The sequence below is a fragment of the Solanum tuberosum genome, unplaced genomic scaffold, assembly GCF_000226075.1.
Source record: "Solanum tuberosum cultivar DM 1-3 516 R44 unplaced genomic scaffold, SolTub_3.0 scf00008, whole genome shotgun sequence".
In the NCBI taxonomy this organism is placed as follows: domain Eukaryota; kingdom Viridiplantae; phylum Streptophyta; class Magnoliopsida; order Solanales; family Solanaceae; genus Solanum; species Solanum tuberosum.
In genome coordinates this window covers 1,779,000-1,798,750 of record NW_006238934.1, presented here as the reverse complement: position 1 = coordinate 1,798,750, position 19,751 = coordinate 1,779,000, and the positions used below count along the sequence as shown (strand labels likewise).

At 35.2% G+C, this 19,751-nt stretch overlaps 2 protein-coding genes across 3 annotated transcripts in view; both read left to right on the top strand.

Annotated features, from left to right (window-relative positions):
• The first annotated feature begins 2,148 nt into the window (after nt 1-2,148).
• On the top strand, nt 2,149-16,313 carry LOC102605337 (uncharacterized). Its single transcript, XM_006339235.2, has 13 exons — nt 2,149-2,593; nt 3,686-3,785; nt 3,886-4,206; nt 4,408-4,629; nt 5,085-5,204; nt 5,602-6,308; nt 7,791-8,393; nt 8,475-8,574; nt 8,647-9,435; nt 12,237-12,305; nt 12,767-12,795; nt 13,737-13,917; nt 14,418-16,313. The coding sequence occupies exons 2-13, from the start codon at nt 3,711-3,713 to the stop codon at nt 16,080-16,082; spliced, it is 4,881 nt and encodes a 1,626-aa protein (XP_006339297.1). The 5' UTR covers nt 2,149-2,593; nt 3,686-3,710; the 3' UTR covers nt 16,083-16,313.
• Nucleotides 16,314-17,365: 1,052 nt separating this feature from the next.
• Nucleotides 17,366-19,751, top strand: part of LOC102606349 (40S ribosomal protein S23) — a 7,646-nt gene continuing 5,260 nt past the window's right edge. Inside the window, exons 1-4 of one of the 2 annotated variants that reach the window (XR_001473663.1) lie at nt 17,366-17,470; nt 18,373-18,528; nt 18,637-18,763; nt 18,856-19,051. Coding sequence is in view for 1 of the 2 variants with exons in the window: in XM_006338997.2 (XP_006339059.1) it covers nt 17,466-17,470; nt 18,373-18,528; nt 18,637-18,763; nt 18,856-18,996 (429 nt within the window). In the remaining variant the exon portion in view is untranslated. Of the gene's footprint in view, nt 17,471-18,372; nt 18,529-18,636; nt 18,764-18,855; nt 19,119-19,751 lie in introns of those variants that run through there. The other variant, XM_006338997.2, reaches the window with a different exon arrangement.

The window sequence follows — 19,751 nt, the reverse complement described above, 5'->3', positions numbered from 1 at the left end:
AGAAATAATTACAACTAATTTTACGATGATTAATATGACTAAATAAAAAAAATGTGATGGAGAGGTTGAACAACACCATTTACATACAATTTAATTAGCAGTGAATAATTTATAATCAGACATCCAACCACCATTAACTATTTTTGCTGCTATACCATGTAGTTGGCTTCTTAAGTTTTGTCTATTGGTTGGGGAACAAAATTATAATCTGAATAATTTTAGCCACTTTTGTGTATATATATAGAGATATTAAGATAACAGCTGGAAGATTTGGTCTATTAATATGCAAATATTTATTTGTATAGAGTGTTAACATCTTTCTAAACATGTAATTTTTAGAGTTGGCATATTAAATTGAAAATACATATTACTTTAATAAACGTACAAATGTTTTATATTTATTGACTTAATGTAAATATCTTATTCACTAAAGAATCTAAAACTTTACTGTGAAAATCATCAACCAAACAACAAAAAAAATATATATTCATAACTTGTACGCTTTATATTAACTAGACTAGAGAATTCAAATTAAGTTGGTTATCAACCTCATATTTCACCATTTGTCAGATTTTTTATATTTGTATTGAGATTCTATTAAATTCATTTACATATTGCAGAGCCTATTTCTATTTTTCCATTTTAATGAGCTTGAACTTGAAACATCTAGACAAGATGTAAAGAATACCAACAATATTTGAACCATCCAACAACAATCCATGTTGGCCATTCACCATATGTCGAGTTATTTTACATATGAATTTTATTTTAATTACCATATTGTTGAATTGTAAGTTAATTTATGTTTTTGGTATAATATATAAATAGACATTTAAAATTGATCTCACTAACTTTGAGAGTATACATTTAGTCATTTCAACTTGGTCTCAACTGGTAACTACGCACTTCAACTCGTCCCTATTGTGTTTCATGGACATCCAATGTTGACGTGATACATAAATTTAAGAAATACATAGATGATCATTTTTTAAGTTGAAGGGTTCAACTAAGCATGAAAATAAGTTAAGTTATCTAGATATATATTTAAAATTGAAGTATTTACTTATTAACTAAGATCAAATTTAAATTTGTGTTTATGCATTATGATTTATTTTTTCATTAATTGTTGAGACACCAAAAGGACCGACCACATGCATGTAGTTTCTGTGACCACTTCTGATACTGTAATAACTGATGATGCTTGTTTCAGTATTTTTGGAGACATGAAGGAATAAATGCTTTATTAAACTTTGGCACAAGTCCTTTATTATTCACAACTCCATTAATATTCACCAACTGTGTATCTTGTTAGTTGTAATAATAATAGTAATAGTAATAATAATAATTTGTTTTTAACTTTATCTAACATGGCAGCATCCGTAATCGAATGATAAGATGAAAAAAACTAGAGTGAATAGGATAAAATTTTCTAAATTATTGTTTCGTTACCTATTTAGGATCAATAAGGTAGAGGCTAACTCTCTTTGTTTATAATTAATTATCTCTATTAATAATTTTTATTATTATTAATAATAAAAGGTTGATAGATGCGTTGTCTATTGATATAAAATCGTTACAAAAATATATTTAAATTTACACTAGTAGATTTGTCAAGTTCAACATCGATGGGATATGGAGAATTTAGACTCTTTATATAGATTTGGACAACTCTTCTCTTGTTACCTAGTTTTTGGTTGAGTTAGACTCAATTTTTTTTTTAGGAGAGAAGTATTATAAATACCTCTTAATTCATCACGAATTAATAGTTTCATCTCCGAACTATTGATAGTTTTAAAATCACCCTTTAACTTGACTAATTGAACTTAAATACATCTCGATATTGTAACATGAGTGAAATATATCCCTAAATTTTCGTCAAGTTTAGAGAGCCTCATGATCAAGAGTGTATCTAAATTCAGTTAGTCAAAAAGTGTTTTCAAGGTTGCTAATAGTTCAGAACAAAACTAATAATTTATGTGAAGTTCAATAGTATCAGTACTTCTCTTTTTTTTATATGTATCATAACAGACTAACAGACGAAGTCAACTACGAGAATCTCCCAGATCATTCTGCCAAAAATATATAAATATTCCAACTAGCCATAAAAATTGATTTTTTGCTCTTTGGGATGTAAAAACTGTTCTTCACTGATGCCATCAATGCTTAACGGTACAATGAAAATTGTGTCGGTTTAATCATTGTTCACCAAATACTACAAAAATATTGAGGGGTGAAGAATCTGATAATTTAATGTAGGGTCCAGTGTTCCAGCTCCCCCACACTTGCTAACACCAGCTGTTCTTCTTTCAATTTCTCTCAATTCATTAGTTGGAATTGTTCTTTAATCAAGATCTACTTTCTCTCTCCCTCTCTCTCACAATACAAAATGCAAAAAAGGGTCAAAAGATAGAGGGGTCCAACTCTTTTCTTATCTTTTTGTTTTCGGTTACAGAGAAGAAGAGGAAGAAGTAGATGCCACATTGTTGTGACTCTTGACAGTTGGAAAAAAAAGAAGAAAAAAGCTGCAGTCTTTGAACAATATAGGAAGAGAATACAAGCTTTTCTGAGATCTGTGCAGCTCCAATTTTAAAGGGTATTGTTCTAATCAATAAATTTGATGTTTTTTTTTCTGTTTTCTTGAAGTTTTTGCTGTTTTGGTATGTGGGTAGTGCATAGTTTTCTGAAAAGTTGACATCTTTCATAATTTTAAAGGGTATTGTTCAAATCAATAAAAAAAATAATTCTGTTTTCTTGAAGTTCTTGCTGTTTTGGTATGTGGGTAGTGCATAGTTTTCTGAAAAGTTGACATCTTTCATAATTTTAAAGGGTATTGTTCAAATCAATAAAAAAAATAATTCTGTTTTCTTGAAGTTCTTGCTGTTTTGGTATGTGGGTAGTGCATAGTTTTCTGAAAAGTTGGAATCTTTATTTGAATTTGAGCCATTGGGATAAAAGGAAGCTAATTGAAATGCCATTGTTCTTGAGGCTATAGGTGCATTAACTTGTCTTCCAAGTTTATATTTTTTCTTCTTTCTTTGAAGTATTGAGTGTGAGAGTCAATTTATGGATTGATGAGATTCTCTTGTTTAGCAGCCTAGTTTTATGGATTCAGAATCTTGTTTGGTTGTATATCTGGTTGAAAAAATAGATTTGGATAATCTAGGCTCACAAAAGAAACTATATAACTTGGTTAGACATAAAGTATTATCCATAGATCTTCCAGTTCTTACATTTTTCAACTTGTACCTTGTGGTGATTTTAGCTTGCCCCTCTCTCCTCAAACACAAGCATATCGTAAATTGGGCTTGTTTGACCATGAAAATTGTGAGTATTTGAAAAGTAGTTTTTTGTGTTCAAAGTGAAAAATGATATTTGAAAATTGTTTTGTTTGGCCATGAATACAAATTGAAGTTGTTTTTTGGATTTTTGTGAGTAATTTGGAGTGAAAACAGTTCTTTGGTGTTTTTCAAATTCTTGAAGTCGTATTCCGGAATTTTATGGACAAACGACTTTTAGGCATTTGTACATTAGTGTGAAATTGTGATCTTTCACATGATACTTCATACCAAGTACTTTTTAGGCATTAGATTGGATATTTCTCTTTCTGTTATTTTACTAAGTTTACCTGAATCTCCAATTGAAAAGGTTGAATCATCCCTGTAATGTAGTGTGTTTTGTCTTCTAGATAAGACAATTTGTCGAACGAGAAGATGGGGAAGAAAGGAAGCTGGTTTTCTTCAGTAAAGAAGGCCTTGAGCCCAAATTCTAAGGAAAAGTCTGACAAGGTTATGTTGAAATAATCATATGCTAGTGTTTCTCTAGAATGATGTAACATTTTTTTGACACATATAACTAGTGCCTGACATTTCTTGAGTGTTATTTCAGAAAGATGGTAAATCAAAGAAGAAATGGTTTGGGAAAGAAAAGCAGCCACTCCCGGATTCTTCAACTTTGGTGGTTGCCTCAGTGTCTCCTCCGCAACCTGTTCCTCCGGTGGAAGAGGTCAAACTGGCTGAAGTGGAAGAAGAACAGACGAAACATGTGTATTCCGTTGCAGTTGCTACAGCTGCAGCAGCTGAAGCGGCTGTTGCAGCTGCCCAGGCTGCTGCAGAGGTTGTTCGATTAACTACAGTCAATCAATTCCCAGGAAAATCCAAGGAGGAAATAGCTGCTATCAGGATTCAGACAACATTTCGAGGATATCTGGTATGCATTTCTACTCTCATATTTTGTCATTTCAAGTGATTTTCCCCTTTTCGGGAGAATTTCTTTCAGCTAGTTTATAATAGACTTGATTCTCTTAGTAAGAAAAACAATAGAAAGCTAGTTTGCTGTTTAATTTTACTTTACTTGTGAAAACATGATTTGGCACTGAGATAGAACTTGCGTTCGGCGTTTCATTTGCAGGCCAGAAGAGCATTGAGAGCTTTAAGAGGACTTGTCAGACTCAAAACATTAGTTGATGGACCTACTGTCAAACGGCAAACTGCAAACACTCTGAAATGCATGCAGACTTTATCTCGTGCGCAGTCTCAGATTAGTTCTAGAAGGAGCAGGTTGTTGGAAGAGAACAGAACTCTCCAGAGGCAGCTTATGCAGAAACATGCAAAAGAACTTGAGAGTTTGAGGGTCAGTATTCTTCCTTAATTCCAACTTTTTCTAAGAAATGAATTTGGTGCTGGAATAGTGGAATTTCATTTTCCATTAGAATAACTGAGATGAATTTGTTCTCAAATCGACCGTGACAGTGTTCAAGTGAAGTTTACTGGTAACTGTTATATCGTTGCACAGTAAAAAGATTGTGTTTGGAAATTTCACCAGGAGCAATTCATCTGTTTGTCCTACATTTGTGAACAAAATCTTTGTATAATTTGTGAATGCCTTTTTGCGTTTTTAACAATATGCTATAGCTGAGTATTTAACGGCTTAGATCTTGTAAGTAACATATTTTGTGCTAGCAGCCCAAGTTGATCTCTTTGTTTTTATTTGTTTCCTTTGAAGGATTTGGGGATGGGGGTCCTCTTGTCTAAGGGTGTGTGAGGTTTTTTTTATTGCGCCTCGTCTAATGTTTTCTGTTTTGATAGAGAGGGGAGGAATGGAATGATACTCTACAATCAAAAGAGCAAATTGAAGCAAGTTTGCTCGGCAGATATGAAGCTGCAATGAGACGAGAAAGAGCACTCGCCTATTCGTATTCCCACCAGGTACTACATTAATCGGTTTTTTATATACAACTATTAACATTTTGAAAAGAGGGCAGTTCAATTCCCAAGGCTATGTTGTGTGGTATGCAAATGGTGATGAATGTAGCCTTCTACCGTTGTGCCAAGGAGATGTTTCGAAAAGTCATATTTTTGTATAGTCAAAATTTTACAATGATATTTACCAAATAAAAAAAAAAAGGAAAAATCCAAACTCTAATGATGATATTATTGCTGATATCTTGGCTTCATTTCTTCTCTTTGATTTTCTGTATTTACCAATAACCTATGCAATATCTTCAAAGGAATAACTTTCCATGTTTAAACATATATGGTTTTCCTTGTGAGCTTTTAACGACATTACTAGTCATTGATTATGTCAAAAATGTTGTCTGGACAGCAAACCTGGAAGAAGTCATCAAAAGTTACCAATTTGTTATTTATGGATCCAACCAATCCTCAATGGGGTTGGAGCTGGTTAGAGCGGTGGATGGGTGCTAGGTCTAGGGAAAACCAAAACATGTCCGAGAAAGAACTAAAAAGTGATCAAATGTCCGTTAGAAGTGCCAGCATGAGCATGGCTGGAGGGGAAATTACCAAGGCATTTGCCCGTCATCAGCTGAATTCTGAACTCCCATCTTCTCCTTTAAGCCAAAAACCAAACCGTCCTTCAAGCCGCCAGTCTCCTACTACACCTTCCAAGCCGTCCACAGCTAGAAAACCGAAACCAGGAAGTGCAAGAGTCAGTGCAATAAACCAAGAAGATGACACACGAAGTGTGTTTAGCGTTCAATCAGAAATGAACAGGAGGCATAGCATTGCAGGATCATCAGTAAGAGATGATGAGAGCTTGGGAAGCTGCTCATCCGTACCAAGTTATATGGCGTCCACTCAGTCAGCAAAAGCAAGAACAACACGATTGCAGAGTCCATTAGGCGTGGAAAATGGCACACCACCAGCAAAGGGATCAGCTGGTTCTGTGAAGAAGCGACTCTCTTACTCACCTTCACCAGCCATTACAAGACGGCATTCTGGTCCACCAAAGGTCGAGATTACCTCCACAAACACCTCTAATGCTGATAAATATGTGAATGGAGTTGTCAACTAGCCTGTCTTATCACAAAGTAATAAGCTATACCGCGGCCTTGCTATACCAGGTAAACGCAGAGGAGATACATGAAGATTTGGAACAAAGGCATTCGTTGATCGACTCAATGCAACTTCAACTTCTCCATAAAATCAACACGAGTTCGTTACTGTATGTGCATTCCTGCATGGTGCTTGATTTTTTAATTTATCAGAGAAAAAATGATACTTGTTTTTTTTTAAATCTTCGCTTCTCCCACGAGTGTTGATCATTTGAGATTGTGATAGTTGTGAATTTATTTTAGAGGAAGCATTTTCTTGTTTTTTGTGATTATATATGATTCCATCTTTATTATGTATACAAAATGGTAAAACAAGAGAGACTATTTCTTTATTTAGTCAATGGACATTGTTGTTGTTCTCTCTTTAGACCAACTGGTATTTGCCTTCAAGAATTATGGAGATGTGCTACTAATGACAATTCAAATGGATTAGGTTATATATATATATAAAAATATTTTTTATGAAGAGTGTTCATTTGGACACCCTGATACCACCATAGCACCACCCTTGGTGGCAAGTATGAACAAAATGTGTCACGTCGGTGGTATAAATATGTACAACTTTTAACGAGTAACGAGTGACATGATCAAGATATTTTTGATAATTTGATTACGCATTTGAGCTTTTTTCCTAATACTTTTTGTAATTTTAAGTCATCTTAGATTTCAATTATGGATACGATAATTTTGAAAGTAAATAGTTAATTGAAAATCTAATCTTGATAATATATTAAAGAGAAAATTGTCATTTCAAACAATCAAAGAATATAATCTCCTATATAAGTTTTTGTTCGACTCTTTACAAGTATAAGCACTTATCCTGAATTTTAAATGGGGAGCAAAATTGCCTCATTTCAAATAATTCAATAGAAAAATGACCAATTTTTCTTTGTTTTGGATCAACTATCAGTGGGAAGAGTATTTTTGAGCTAGTTAACTAAGTGAGCAATATTTTAGAACTTAGTTAACTAACACGACATTATTTTTAAATAACAATAAAATTAAAGTGAAATTGATATTTCAAATAATTCAGGAATTTTTTTTTGTCCTTATTCCAGTTATGATTAAGTGATAACTAATAACGGATCAGATTTAGTAGTGTCTTCTCTTTAGGACTCTGTTGTAACTTCCTCCTTGTATATAGGTTATAGATAAGTCTTACCTTTTTCTTAGTTTATCTCTTTGCTGTAGAAGTTGTACAGAATCTATATATACTTAGTTACAATCAATAAAATACATCGTTCCTTTCATTCTACTGGCAGCTTTATACTTTATATGGTATCAAGAGCCAATTAACTCTCACGAGTAAATTTCTGTCGAGAAACCCTCCCACCCTTCCCATAAAAATGGCCCCAAACATCACTGTAACCAACTCCAATGCCAATACAACAATTGTTCAGTTTAATCCTATCACCCAGTTACCAATCAAATTAACTGGCAGCCACAATTTTTCCCTTTGGAAAGCACAAGTGTCCATGCTTATGCGTGGTCACAACCTTTTTGGCCATCTCGACGGTTCTCACCCAGCCCCTGCCCGTACAGTGGCTCAAAATAATCAGGACATCGAAAATCCTGCATTTGTTTCATGGTATCGCCAAGATCAACTAATTCAAAACGCCATCTTGGCCTCAGTTGACCCAAATCTTGCTGCTACGGTTGTCGCTGCATCCACTTCCCAGGCTGCTTGGGATGCTTTGCACACTGCGTATGCCAACAAATCGCAAACAAGGATATTTAGTTTGCGCGATCGTCTGGCTCGCCTCGCAAAAGAAACACTTCCTGTCGCTGATTATCTGCACCAGGTTCGATCTCTCTGTGATGAACTTGCCACTGCTGGAGCTCCAGTGTCCAATGAGGAACTGATTGTCAAAATCCTCACTGGACTTGGACCTGAATTCCGTGAAATATCAGCTGCTATCCGTGCAAGAGATTCTGCTATCTCTTATCCTGAACTTTATGAGAAGTTACTTGACCATGAGCTTTTCATCAAGCATGAAGAAGCAAAGAAGCCACTCTCAACACCAATTACTGCTGCTATTGCACAGTAAACAAACATGCATCCTCGCCAAGGAAACACCTCTAATAGGCGTTCAAATGCAAATTCCCCCAACACCAACTAGTCAAGGCGTGCCCAACCAGCGTGTGCTGGCAACAATAACCAACATGAGCGTTACGACCACACTCTAAAGTGCCAGTTGTGTGACCGTCCTGGTCATTCCGCTAAGGTTTGCAGATCACAATCACACGATCACATATAAGCCTGGGCAAACTATGCTGCTCGATCTCCAACTCAACAGGCTCCTTGGATTGTTGATACAGGTGCCACTCATCATATGACCTCAACTACCATTTTGACAGCTTTAGTGAATGATCCTCCAGCTGATGGTACTCTTTATAGGCGGGTAATTGGAAAGTTGCACTACTTATCCTTTACACGTCCTGATATTGCCTTCACAGTTAGCAAACTCTCTCAATTTATGCACAATCCACGCCACTCTCATTGGAAAGCAGTCAAGCGATTACTCTATTATCTTCATCATACCTGCCAATATGGCATACAGATTGCCAAAGCTCCATATTCTCGTTTGGTTGTTTATTCAGATTCAGATTGGGCTGGTGATCCAAATGATCGCACTTCTACCTCAGGTTATATCACTTTCCTAGGTAACACACCAATTTCCTGGGCCTCCAAGAAACAACGCTCTGTATCTCGGTCCTCTACAGAAGCTGAGTATAGAGTTGTGGCTGCTGCTGTTGCAGAAACCAACTGGATCACAAATCTACTTTATGAACTTCGGCTTTCACTTAAGGGAGTTCCACAGGTTTTCTGTGACAACTTCAGCACCACTTACATTTGTTCCAATTCGGTCTTTCATAGTAGGAAGAAGCATGTCGCCATTGATTTTCACTTTGTTCGTGAACAAGTTCAGAACAAGGATATTGAAGTTCACCACCTTCACTCAGCTGATCAAGTGGCTGACATACTCACAAAACCTCTTCCCAAAGCTTCTTTTGTTCAGCAATTTTCCAAGTTGGGTGTTGTTGACACCACCAACTTGCGGGGGCGTAATAACGGATCAGATTTAGTAGTGTCTTCTCTTTAGGACTCTGTTGTAACTTCCTCCTTGTATATAGGTTATAGATAAGTCTTATCTTTTTCTTAGTTTATCTCTTTGCTGTAGAAGTTGTACATAATCTATATATACTTAGTTACAATCAATAAAATACATCGTTCCTTTCGTTCTACTGGCAGCTTTATACTTTATAATAACAATAAAACCTACTCGTTTGGTCTAAAATATTGAATTCTTTTTCTAGCAATACCAAAATAAGAAGTGTATAAGACGTTTGCTCGGATGATAAACACCTCCGATTAGGGGGTATAAAATTGAACTGAAAATCGAACCACACTGTAAATTGAGTCAAATAAAAAAAAATTCGACTAGTGGTTTGGTTTGACTTGATTTGGTATTGAAAAAAAATCGATTATATTTGGGTTGGTTTGGTTTTAACTAAAAAAAAATCAACCCGAGATCAAACTAACCCGACATTATATATATAATTTTAAAATTTTATTTTATACATAAAAATATTTACTTTGATATAATTTTAAAATATTTTCTTATACTTTTTCATAGTTTTTATCTTTTAATATATTATTTTAAGTTTGAAACTTAGAATTCTGAATGGTCCAATAAAGATTATTGTCCACAGATGTTGCTAATTATAATAAAGCTTAAATCAAAATCAAATTAATACTAATGCAAAAAGAAAATCAATTCAACTCTAAGAATGACAATAATATTGAATATTTGTTCTTTAGTTTTACATTGGTTTAAACAATTAAAATACATAATCTAATTTTAATTTCCTTTAATAACTAGTCATTTAACTAATACTTATTGAACTTATTTTAGCATGATTTAGTACTTTTAAATTATGATCATTTTCATTATGACTTGTTAATTTGCAATATTTGTTTTACGCGATTTCATTATTATTATTTTTGTTGGATATTTTAGTGTCATTAATCATATCATATTTTATGTTATTTTTTTAAGAAACATCTTAGATAGTTGTATTTTGATAGATCTAAAGAAATATTTGAAGTACAAATAAATTATATGTTTCTATGAATACTTTATCGGAAAAATCCGAAACAATCCAAAAAATCGAAAAAACCCAAGGTTGAAAAACCTGAGTTTTATTGATTTGGTTTGGTTTATAAATTTAAAAATCCGACACAAATAATTTGATTTGATATTTAAAAAATTCGAATCGATCTGATCATGTAAACCCCTAACTCCGATCACATAGAGAGTGGTCAAACGCTTGTTCCCCGAGGGTGGGTCTTCCATATCAGGACATTTATTATCTTGCATTAATTTTTCTTTCTTTTCTAGTTAAGTTCGTTTTATTTTCTTTATCCCATACTCACTGACAAAAACAAACACAGTTAAGTGAAAGAAGACAGTGCTCAGTGACTTGGGAAACTGTGTTTTGCTTAGCTGATAGCTATAGCTATTGTGTGTTTGTGTGTGTACGAACGTAAATTAAGCTACGTACCCTCGATTGCTTCACCCCCATTAGGGTTCTTTCATCTGCTTCATTTTCCTTGGAGCTTGAGCCACATTTTCTTTCTTTCATTTTTTACCCCCCACAAAGGAACTGCTGCAGCTTGTTTTCTTGATTTTCACTTTCTTGAGATCTTTTTGGGTAAGTCTTAAGAAACTGTTCATTTATCTACACAAGTGTTGGAGAAGGGTTGCTTTTTTGTTCTTTGGAATGTTGGTGTTTCCTCTGTTTATATGTATTTGGGTGTGTTTTGTATTTGCTGAGAGCACTGATTTATCTTGTGGGTTAGTTTCTTTTTTGATAAAGTTTCAGTCTTTGAAGAAATTTTGCCTTTGTTTTACAATGTACTAGGTTGGCATGGATTTGGAGCACTGATTTTTCATGTGGGTTGGTTTCTTTTTGGATAAAGTTTCAGTCTTTGGAGAAATTTTGAGTTTGTTTTACAAAGTACTAGGTTGACATAGCTTTATAGCACTGCTTTTTCATGTGGGTTAGTTTCTTTTTTTGATAAGTTTCAATCTTTGGAGAAATTTTGAGTTTGTTTGACTATGTACTAGGTTGACATAGCTTTAGAGCACTGATTTTCATGTGGGTTAGTTTCTTTATATATAAAGTTTCAGTCTTTGGAGAAATTTTGAGTTTGTTTGACTATGTACTAGGTTGACATAGCTTTTAGAGCACTGATTTTTCATGTGGGTTGGTTTCTTTTTGGATAAAGTTTCAGTCTTTGGAGAAATTTTGAGTTTGTTTTACAATGTACTAGGTTGACATAGCTTTATAGCACTGTTTTCTCTTGTGGGTCGGTTTCTTTTTTGATAAAGTTTCAGTTTTTGGAGAAATTTTGAGTTTGTGTACTAGGTTGACATAGCTTTAGAAGTCTGATTTTTCATGTGGGTTGGTTTCTTGTTTGATAAAGTTTCAGTCTTAAGGAGCTCTTGTGTTTTTTTTCACTGTAGGTAGACATAGCTTTAGAGCTCTGATTTTGGAGGCTTTGTTGTTTTCCACAAGCAGATATAACTGTTTTATTTTGTGGTCTACTTGGGGAGGGCAATGAAGAGTTTGTAATTTCTTTGGATCTATGTCACCTAACATAAACATGAAGAAGGAGAGGAAAATATCACCCAGAAACTTTTAGATTATTTCGTATTGCTTTGTGTTTTTACATAAAAAATATAATTAGAAGTCCCACAACTCACAAGTAACTTTTTATCTCAAGAGTAAACATGATTGATCCAATTGGATAGAGGGTATGGGGTGTGGAAAAGCTAATAATGGATCTTATTTTGGTGCTGTATCTGCTGTCTCTTTGCAGCTTGATGGATTTTCAAGTTTCCCTTCTTTTGAAAAGCATTATCTGTTTGTCAATCCTTATAGGTCACTAGTGATTACTGTGTTAAATTGGGACTTTTGAATTGTTTGCTAAAATGTGGTTTCAAATGTCATTTTCTTATGCACCATGTTGTTTCTATACAGTATAAGCACTGCATTAAAAGTTGAAGTAAAAGTTAAGAAAGTTGATAAATGGCTTACATAAAGATAGTACTTTGTTTTCTTGGATTGCAAATTTCATTGTCTTCCAATTTTCTTTTTTCTTTTTTTTTTGGTTTCTTCCTCCGGTAGTAGGTTTGTTGGTGCAAGTGGAGGCAGTTTCTATGTTGTTTTCTTGATAGTGCTGTTTGTTTTGTTTTATAAGTATCTATTATGAATGTGAAAGTTTTCAGATCCCTCAATAGCATTTCTTTAACAGATAGGAGTCTGCTAAAATGTTTCTCGTGTTGCAGGTCAGGTTGGTCTTTGAAGAAAACAAATTAAGTTTGTCATTTCGACATCTTCCATTGAGAGGAAATGAGCATGCAGACACCAAAAGCAAGGTATTTCTAAATTCATTCACGCTGCTTTTGTGAACTTTGCAAGTAATTCAAAGGCCTCAACTTATGTTTTTTACCCCTCCTTCCATGAGATTCGAATAAAGTGGTTTATTGGTTATATTGTAAGATCAATTCAAAGAGTATCTTAACTAATCAACAACTATGAATTCACAGTTTCAATTTGTCCCTTTCATTTCATTCCCGCATAGGCAAATTGATTTCTAAAACAGCAGATGATGATTGTCTTGAGCCATTGGTCCTTTGAGCAAAGAATCGCCTGTGCAACTGCTCTATGACAGTGAACGAAAATACTACATTCTTAATTATAGTTGATGAATGATATTTTTTAGATGCTCATATCCGTGCTTTGAAAATGAACATGTGATAAGCTTTTCTATCTCAAAAAAAAAAAACACTGAATTGATCCTGAGGAAAGGAAGGAGTGTTATAGCAATAATTCAAAGTTCCATTTTGTCTTTTCATGTTGCAGCTGCAGATTATTTGATATGTGATCCATCTTTGAAAATCTATACTCCCTCCATTTCAATTTATTTGTTTGGTTTTGATTTGGCATGGAGTTTAAGAAAGTAAAGAAGACTTTTGAATCTTGTGGTCTTAAACTAAAGATATGTAGCATACCAAAATGTCATTTAATTAGTCATGTCATGTGGAAAATTGAAACTAAAGAGTTGCCAACAAAGGACAGAAGCAATCTTTTTGAAACAGACTTAAAAGGAAATTAAGACAAACAAAAAATGAGACGAAGGGAGAGTATTATTTAACTTCTATAATTTATTAGAAAAGAAATACTACTGCTGCTGCATTAGTTCTGCAAAGTTAATTTGCATGACTGTTGTGAAATCATTCTCTGCTGATAGTTCATCTCTTGTATGAGCTTGTTGTTTGAGTATCTCGTTCTCCTTCTCACATGTTTTTGGCTGTAGGACTGTTTCTGTTGAGGTGCCGCAAAGGACATCTTCATCTACAACAAAGACAGCTCGAAAGCTCAGAACTTCAGGGCCAGAGGTTGATTCTGTTTCATCTCCAAATCCAGCAAGCAGGACACCAAAAGACAGGAGTCCTAAAGTTATTGGTCGCCGGTCACCACGAAGTCCAGCAATAGAGGTACTTGAGTAATATACTAATCTTGAATATTTCTTTGGCCCAAAATTTATTGTATTACTTGAAGAATGTTAAAACCCTTGATTTTAATGTTCATCAATGATTATCAGTACCGAGACAAGGTATATCAAATAAGCGGAATTTAATTTTCTTCTGTTTACATTCTTATAGTTAGCAGTTAGAATGTCCCTTTATGCTTAGTTTAAATCTGCAGAACCCTCTGCATCTGTAGCTTTCTTTGCTCTGTTGGACTTGTTATTTTGTTAAGGTGGAAAATAATTGTTGCAAATTCATTGAACATGGTGCTCCTGTTATCTTGCTTATTCCTTGACTGCTGCTGCCTGTCTGACTTGCTGGCAGTTGCACTGTTTGATGGAAGTCTTAGTTTATACAACTTTAAAAGTTGAGAATTCACGAATTGTCTCTTTTATTTATATTTTGTTTCTGTTTAAGTTGCTCTCTTGTTACTAAGATGCCCATTGTTCTTATTTTGCAAAACACAGCAGAAGCGTCCAGGCAGAATGTCCGCTTTGGAAGACCAGCTTGCTCAACTTCGCGAAGAGGTGAAGGCAGCAAAGGAACAACTCAGTTTATCAGAATCATTGAAGAAAACGTCTCAACAAGAGGCTGACGAAGTTAAGAGGCAGTTAGCAGTCATGTCAGAGAAGCTTGAGGAGTCTGAGAAGCAGCTGCTTAAATGCTCTGATTCTGAGGAAGCTCAACTCTTGGAGCTACGCAAGATCTCACAAGATAGGGATCGAGAATGGAAATCTGAACTTGAGGCTGTACAGAAGCAGCATGAATTGGACTCTGCTGCTCTGGCGTCCTCCTTGAATGAAATCCAGAACCTTAAACTTCAGCTTGATAGAGTAGCTGATTCTGAAGCCACTCAAGCTCGCCATGCTGAATCAGCTCATTCTGAGACCCAAAGCTTAAGGGTACAACTCAAAGAAACCCTTACATTGCTTGAGCAATTGCAAAACCAGTTAAACAAAAGCAAGGAATCTGAAGCTACTGTGCTTGAAGAAGCGAGTAAAGCTCAGTTGGAGTTGGAAGTTGCAAAGATGACAGGCAATACTTTACGCTCGGAAGGTCTGAAGGCAATGGAGGCTTGCAAATCCTTGGCATTGGAGTTGGAACAGTCAAAGCGTCAAGTAGCTGCATTGGAGGAACGTGTCAACAAACTCCAGTCTGATCAAAGCAGCAAAAACATGAACCTGGTAGATCCTACAGAAAGTTCTGCAGCTGCACAAGAAATTGGAATCAATGTGGAAGCTGACAAACTAAAAACTGAGTTAAGTAATCTTAAAGACGAGGCAAATCAACTAAGAGCTGCAGTGGAGGATTCTGAGAGAAAGTATCAGGAAGAATGCATTCAGAACACATTGCAGATAAGAAGTGCTTATGAGATAGTGGAGCACACAAAGTATGAATCAATTCAAAGAGAGACTGAATGGACCTCAAGGTTAAGTGCTGCAAAAGCAGATATGGAAGAGTTAAAGGAGAAATTGATGAACAACGAAGCTGAATTACAAATGATTTCAGATGAAAATAAGGGCCTCAATGTACAACTTGAAGTAATGCAGTCAGTTGACCGCGAGTCTGAATTACAAGATGAACTGAAGAAATCAGAGTCGCTCTTAGCAGATTTACAGGCAAGTTTATCTGACAAAGAGACAGAGTTGCAGAGTACTACTGAGGAGAATGAGATGCTGAAGTCAGAAATCGAGAAGAGGGAAATGGAGAGTACCAAAGTGAATGATGAGGTTCTTGCCTTAGCAGAAGCCGCTAGAATTGCTGAAAGAGAGGCCCTGATGAAGCTGGGGTATTTGAGTGAGGAAGCAGATAAAAGTAGCAGAAAAGCAGCACGAGTCATCGAGGAGTTGGATGCAGTGCAGACAACTAACTCTGATATGGAAGCTGAGTTGAGGAGGTTAAAAGTACAATCTGATCAATGGAGGAAGGCTGCTGAAGCAGCTGCAGCTATGCTCTCAACTAACAATAATGGGAGATACGTCGAGAGAACAGGCTCTTTGGACTACCATACTATTGGTGGCAAACTGCGTTCTCCGTTATCTGAAGATATGGATATTGATTACTCACCCAAGAAGAAGAATGGCACTATGTTGAAGAAGATTGGTAGTTTATTAAAGAAGGGCCACAAATAGATGCATTTCATGCATGTTTCAAATAAACATTTGTTCTCTTCTCTAGTAACCGTAATCTACTATTTTCCCTTCCCAAGTACTCTTGCTGAGCTTCGGCCTCCTGGAAAAATCTCTTAGCTGATTTTTGTAAAGCTATTCCAGAATTGTTGAGACCTCTATGATCTCACCTGCCACTACTGATATGCTTCCTTAGGAGATAGTAAGCAATGTAACTTCATTTGCAATTTTTCAGTTGAAGCGTTCATATGTAGACTGCTGTGCATCCCAACAATGTTTCTACTAAGTGTAATGAACCCCCCGGGCAGTTGATTAATCATAGATTTACTATCTATTCTCCAGATTTTTATGTTAAAGATAGTAATCTGGATGAATTTTCACTTGTAGCTTTGTGGTGTGTGCTTCATATTGTTTCTTAACTCATCTTCATTATGTGCAAGGGTCTACTTTCTAAGTGGTAAAAAAATGAACATTGGGTTTAATTCAGCTTCAATAGTAAAGCTCACGAGGGGAGAATTGTTCAAGATCAAATAAAAAGTCCATGTTCTTATCTCACAAATGATGTTGGGGCTCCAACATTGCCCCATAAGTTCATGATTGGACATATGAAGCGTGGACACTATAAGATAAGAGGCCCAACATTGGAAACAATGAATTGGGATGATCTCGACTTTAATACAATTAATTGCCCTCTATTGAAAATTTCTAGCTAGGGGATGACAACTAGAAATAATGTCTGTCCTTATAACCTGGAAAAAGAATCTGTAGAAAGTAAGAAACTAATAATATTGGCTGGAGGATGTTACTTAATCAACTTGTACCCTTTATATGCTATAGTTCTTTATCACTAGAAAAGGAAAAAGTTTTATCAAGCTAAATAAAAACAAGAGAAATTGATTCACATTGTTACAAGAACTTACAAAATAGTGGTACAGTGGGAGTCTCGTGATAATAGGTGTGAGTTCAATTCTCATTTTCTCCTTTCCCTAATCGACTATGTAATAAAAAAAAGAAAATTGACATAATAACCAAGTTTCATAGTTACTTTTGAAAAAAGTAAATTGAAATAATAACTCCCACATAAAAAAGAATTAAAAAAAATGTATAATATATTAGCTAGCGAATGTAAATATTTTTGTCGAGACTCGGAGCGGCCAAAGATGTAACATCTCCTTTACAAACTCATAAGAAGGCCTAATCTTTCAGCTTCCGCAAGCCCAAATATTTTCAGCCCAATTTGGACAAGCCCAATCTGAGAGATCCAATTCAATGATCAGAATTTGAAAGCTGTTTATAACGATTAGGGTTTTGCGAACAGCTGCTTCTTCGCTTCTTCAACCTTGCAAACCCTAATCTGAAGTTTGAGTTTCTCTTCAATCAGCAAACATGGGGTACGGTTTCATTTTTTTCTCCTATAATCATTTTTATGTGTTACAGTTATACTACAAGTTGCATTATTAAAAAAACTTTACTATATCTGTATTTCAAGTCCAGATTTTTCGTTCCCTGTTTATCGGATTCCTGATGTTTTTTTCTCCTTCTGCATATCTTAGCATTTGGATACTATTGTTTGTCTGTTTGAAAAGCTTATATTATGAATTGTATGGGATAGGTTACATGAGTAAACTAGCTGATGCGAATTATAGCTTTTCGATGTCTCCAATATGTAATAATTGTTTAATAAATTGCTGAACTTGAGAAATTTGTTGCTTGAGCCGAGTGTCTTTTGGAAACTGCCTCTGTACCTCCGCGATAGTTGAAATTGAGAAATTAGAAGTATCTCATTATTAGAAGAATGTAATTGTGTACTTAACAAAAAAAAGAAGAATATCATTGTGATTTGTATTGGTGGAAATTGAGATTATTGGAACAGTATATATCTGTTTGCACGAATTGATGGTGCTTGAAGTTATTTATGTTGTGTTGTTTAAAGCACTATTGAATAAGGAGATGGCATGGTATGTTCAGAAATTCTGGAATGTAGAATAGGTACATTTTGGTGTGAATTAACTGGAAGAAATTTGATGTGCTTCTTCCTAGATTACAGTGACGAATTCTATAATGCTAAGACGATTAACATTCGGGGGTTGATAGGGAAGATTATTGTTTATGTAGATCGATATTTTGTCCCTTTTTGTGGTGGAATGGAAATTCGTTGCTTTTTCATTGCCCAAATTGACTAATAATAGAGATGTTCCAATAGTACTTGAGAATATATTAGTTGAAGTGAGAGAGCATAAACGAAGGATGGTTCTGTTTGTGATGTTGTCACTCAACGGGGTAAAAATTTCAGGAAGACACGTGGTATGGGAGCAGGACGCAAGCTGAAGTCCCACCGTAGAAGACAGAGGTGGGCTGACAAGTCCTACAAGAAGTCCCATCTTGGAAATGAATGGAAGAAGCCATTTGCTGGGTCATCCCATGCTAAAGGCATTGTGCTTGAGAAGATGTAAGTTATCTTATACTCTGAGTTTTATGGCTGCTGATCTTCTTTAGCCTTACTGTTTTTTGGTCTTTGCTTCTAACCATTCAAAATTATTTGAAATGATTTTTGCAGAGGTATTGAGGCTAAGCAGCCCAATTCTGCTATTCGTAAATGTGCTAGGGTTCAGTTGATAAAAAATGGGAAGAAGATTGCTGCATTCGTTCCTAATGATGGTTGTTTGAACTACATTGAAGAAAACGTGAGTCCTTTACTTCCATATATCTAGCCACACAAAACAAGATTTTGATGTTATTTTTTTTAAGTTCCCGACATTGATTCTTGTTGTTGCAGGATGAGGTGTTGATTGCTGGATTTGGTCGAAAGGGTCATGCCGTAGGAGATATTCCTGGTGTCAGGTTCAAAGTTGTGAAGGTCTCTGGCGTTTCTCTCTTGGCTCTCTTTAAGGAGAAGAAGGAGAAACCAAGATCTTAATTTTGCCATTTTGCCAAAGATACTGTTGCCATGGACTTCTAGTTTTCTTGAGTATGTACTTTTTGAGCAACTGTCTTTAATATTAGGCACATTGCACTGGAATTTTGGTTCATTTCTGTTGAGTTCCTGGTGTTACCTAACACCATCTTGCTTCTCACCCCACCCCACCCACAACATAAAGGAAAGAGAAAAAAAAAAAACAGAAATTGCATGTATTTTAGGTTGTAAAATGCTTGTGCTTGGTCCAAAGGGCGGGTCACAGACGGATTTCTCGGTTATCAAAAAAAATAAAAATAAAAAAAATGCTTGTGCTTTGAAAAATGGGCATTTGCTGTATTGGATGGGGAAGAACTTTCCTATTAGTGTTCTTCAGAATGATGAAGTTATATGATTGAAGGATGGCACATGAGATTTGTATCACGTCATAATCCTTTGGGCTAACCCATCGGTGGCCCCTTAAATTTGGCACGAAATTTCACTTAGGCACCTCAAGTGGATGATGTTCATTTTAAACACCTCATGTAGGGTTTTGCTGTGTCATTTTGGCACTTTTTTGCCAATCAACAAAAATATATGAGGTGTGTGTTTACACTCGCGATGACGTGTAAAGTGGCAAATTAAATGACGACATTTGTCAAAAAATAATTTGTAGATATGAATTTTGAATAAAAATATAAAGTAACCAATGACTCAATGACACATGGATTTTTGCCCAAATAATTTTTTTAAAACAAATTAAATCAATAAAATCCCCA

What these genes read in the sequence shown, in the direction of transcription:
- LOC102605337 (XM_006339235.2), top strand. Translation starts at nt 3,711, where the DNA reads ATGGGGAAGAAAGGAAGCTGGTTTTCTTCAGTAAAGAAGGCCTTGAGC. An exon ending in CAACATTTCGAGGATATCTG is followed by an intron (nt 4,207 to 4,407) that starts GTATGCATTTCT and finishes TTTCATTTGCAG; the next exon opens with GCCAGAAGAGCATTGAGAGC. An exon ending in ATGCAGACACCAAAAGCAAG is followed by an intron (nt 12,796 to 13,736) that starts GTATTTCTAAAT and finishes TTTTGGCTGTAG; the next exon opens with GACTGTTTCTGTTGAGGTGC.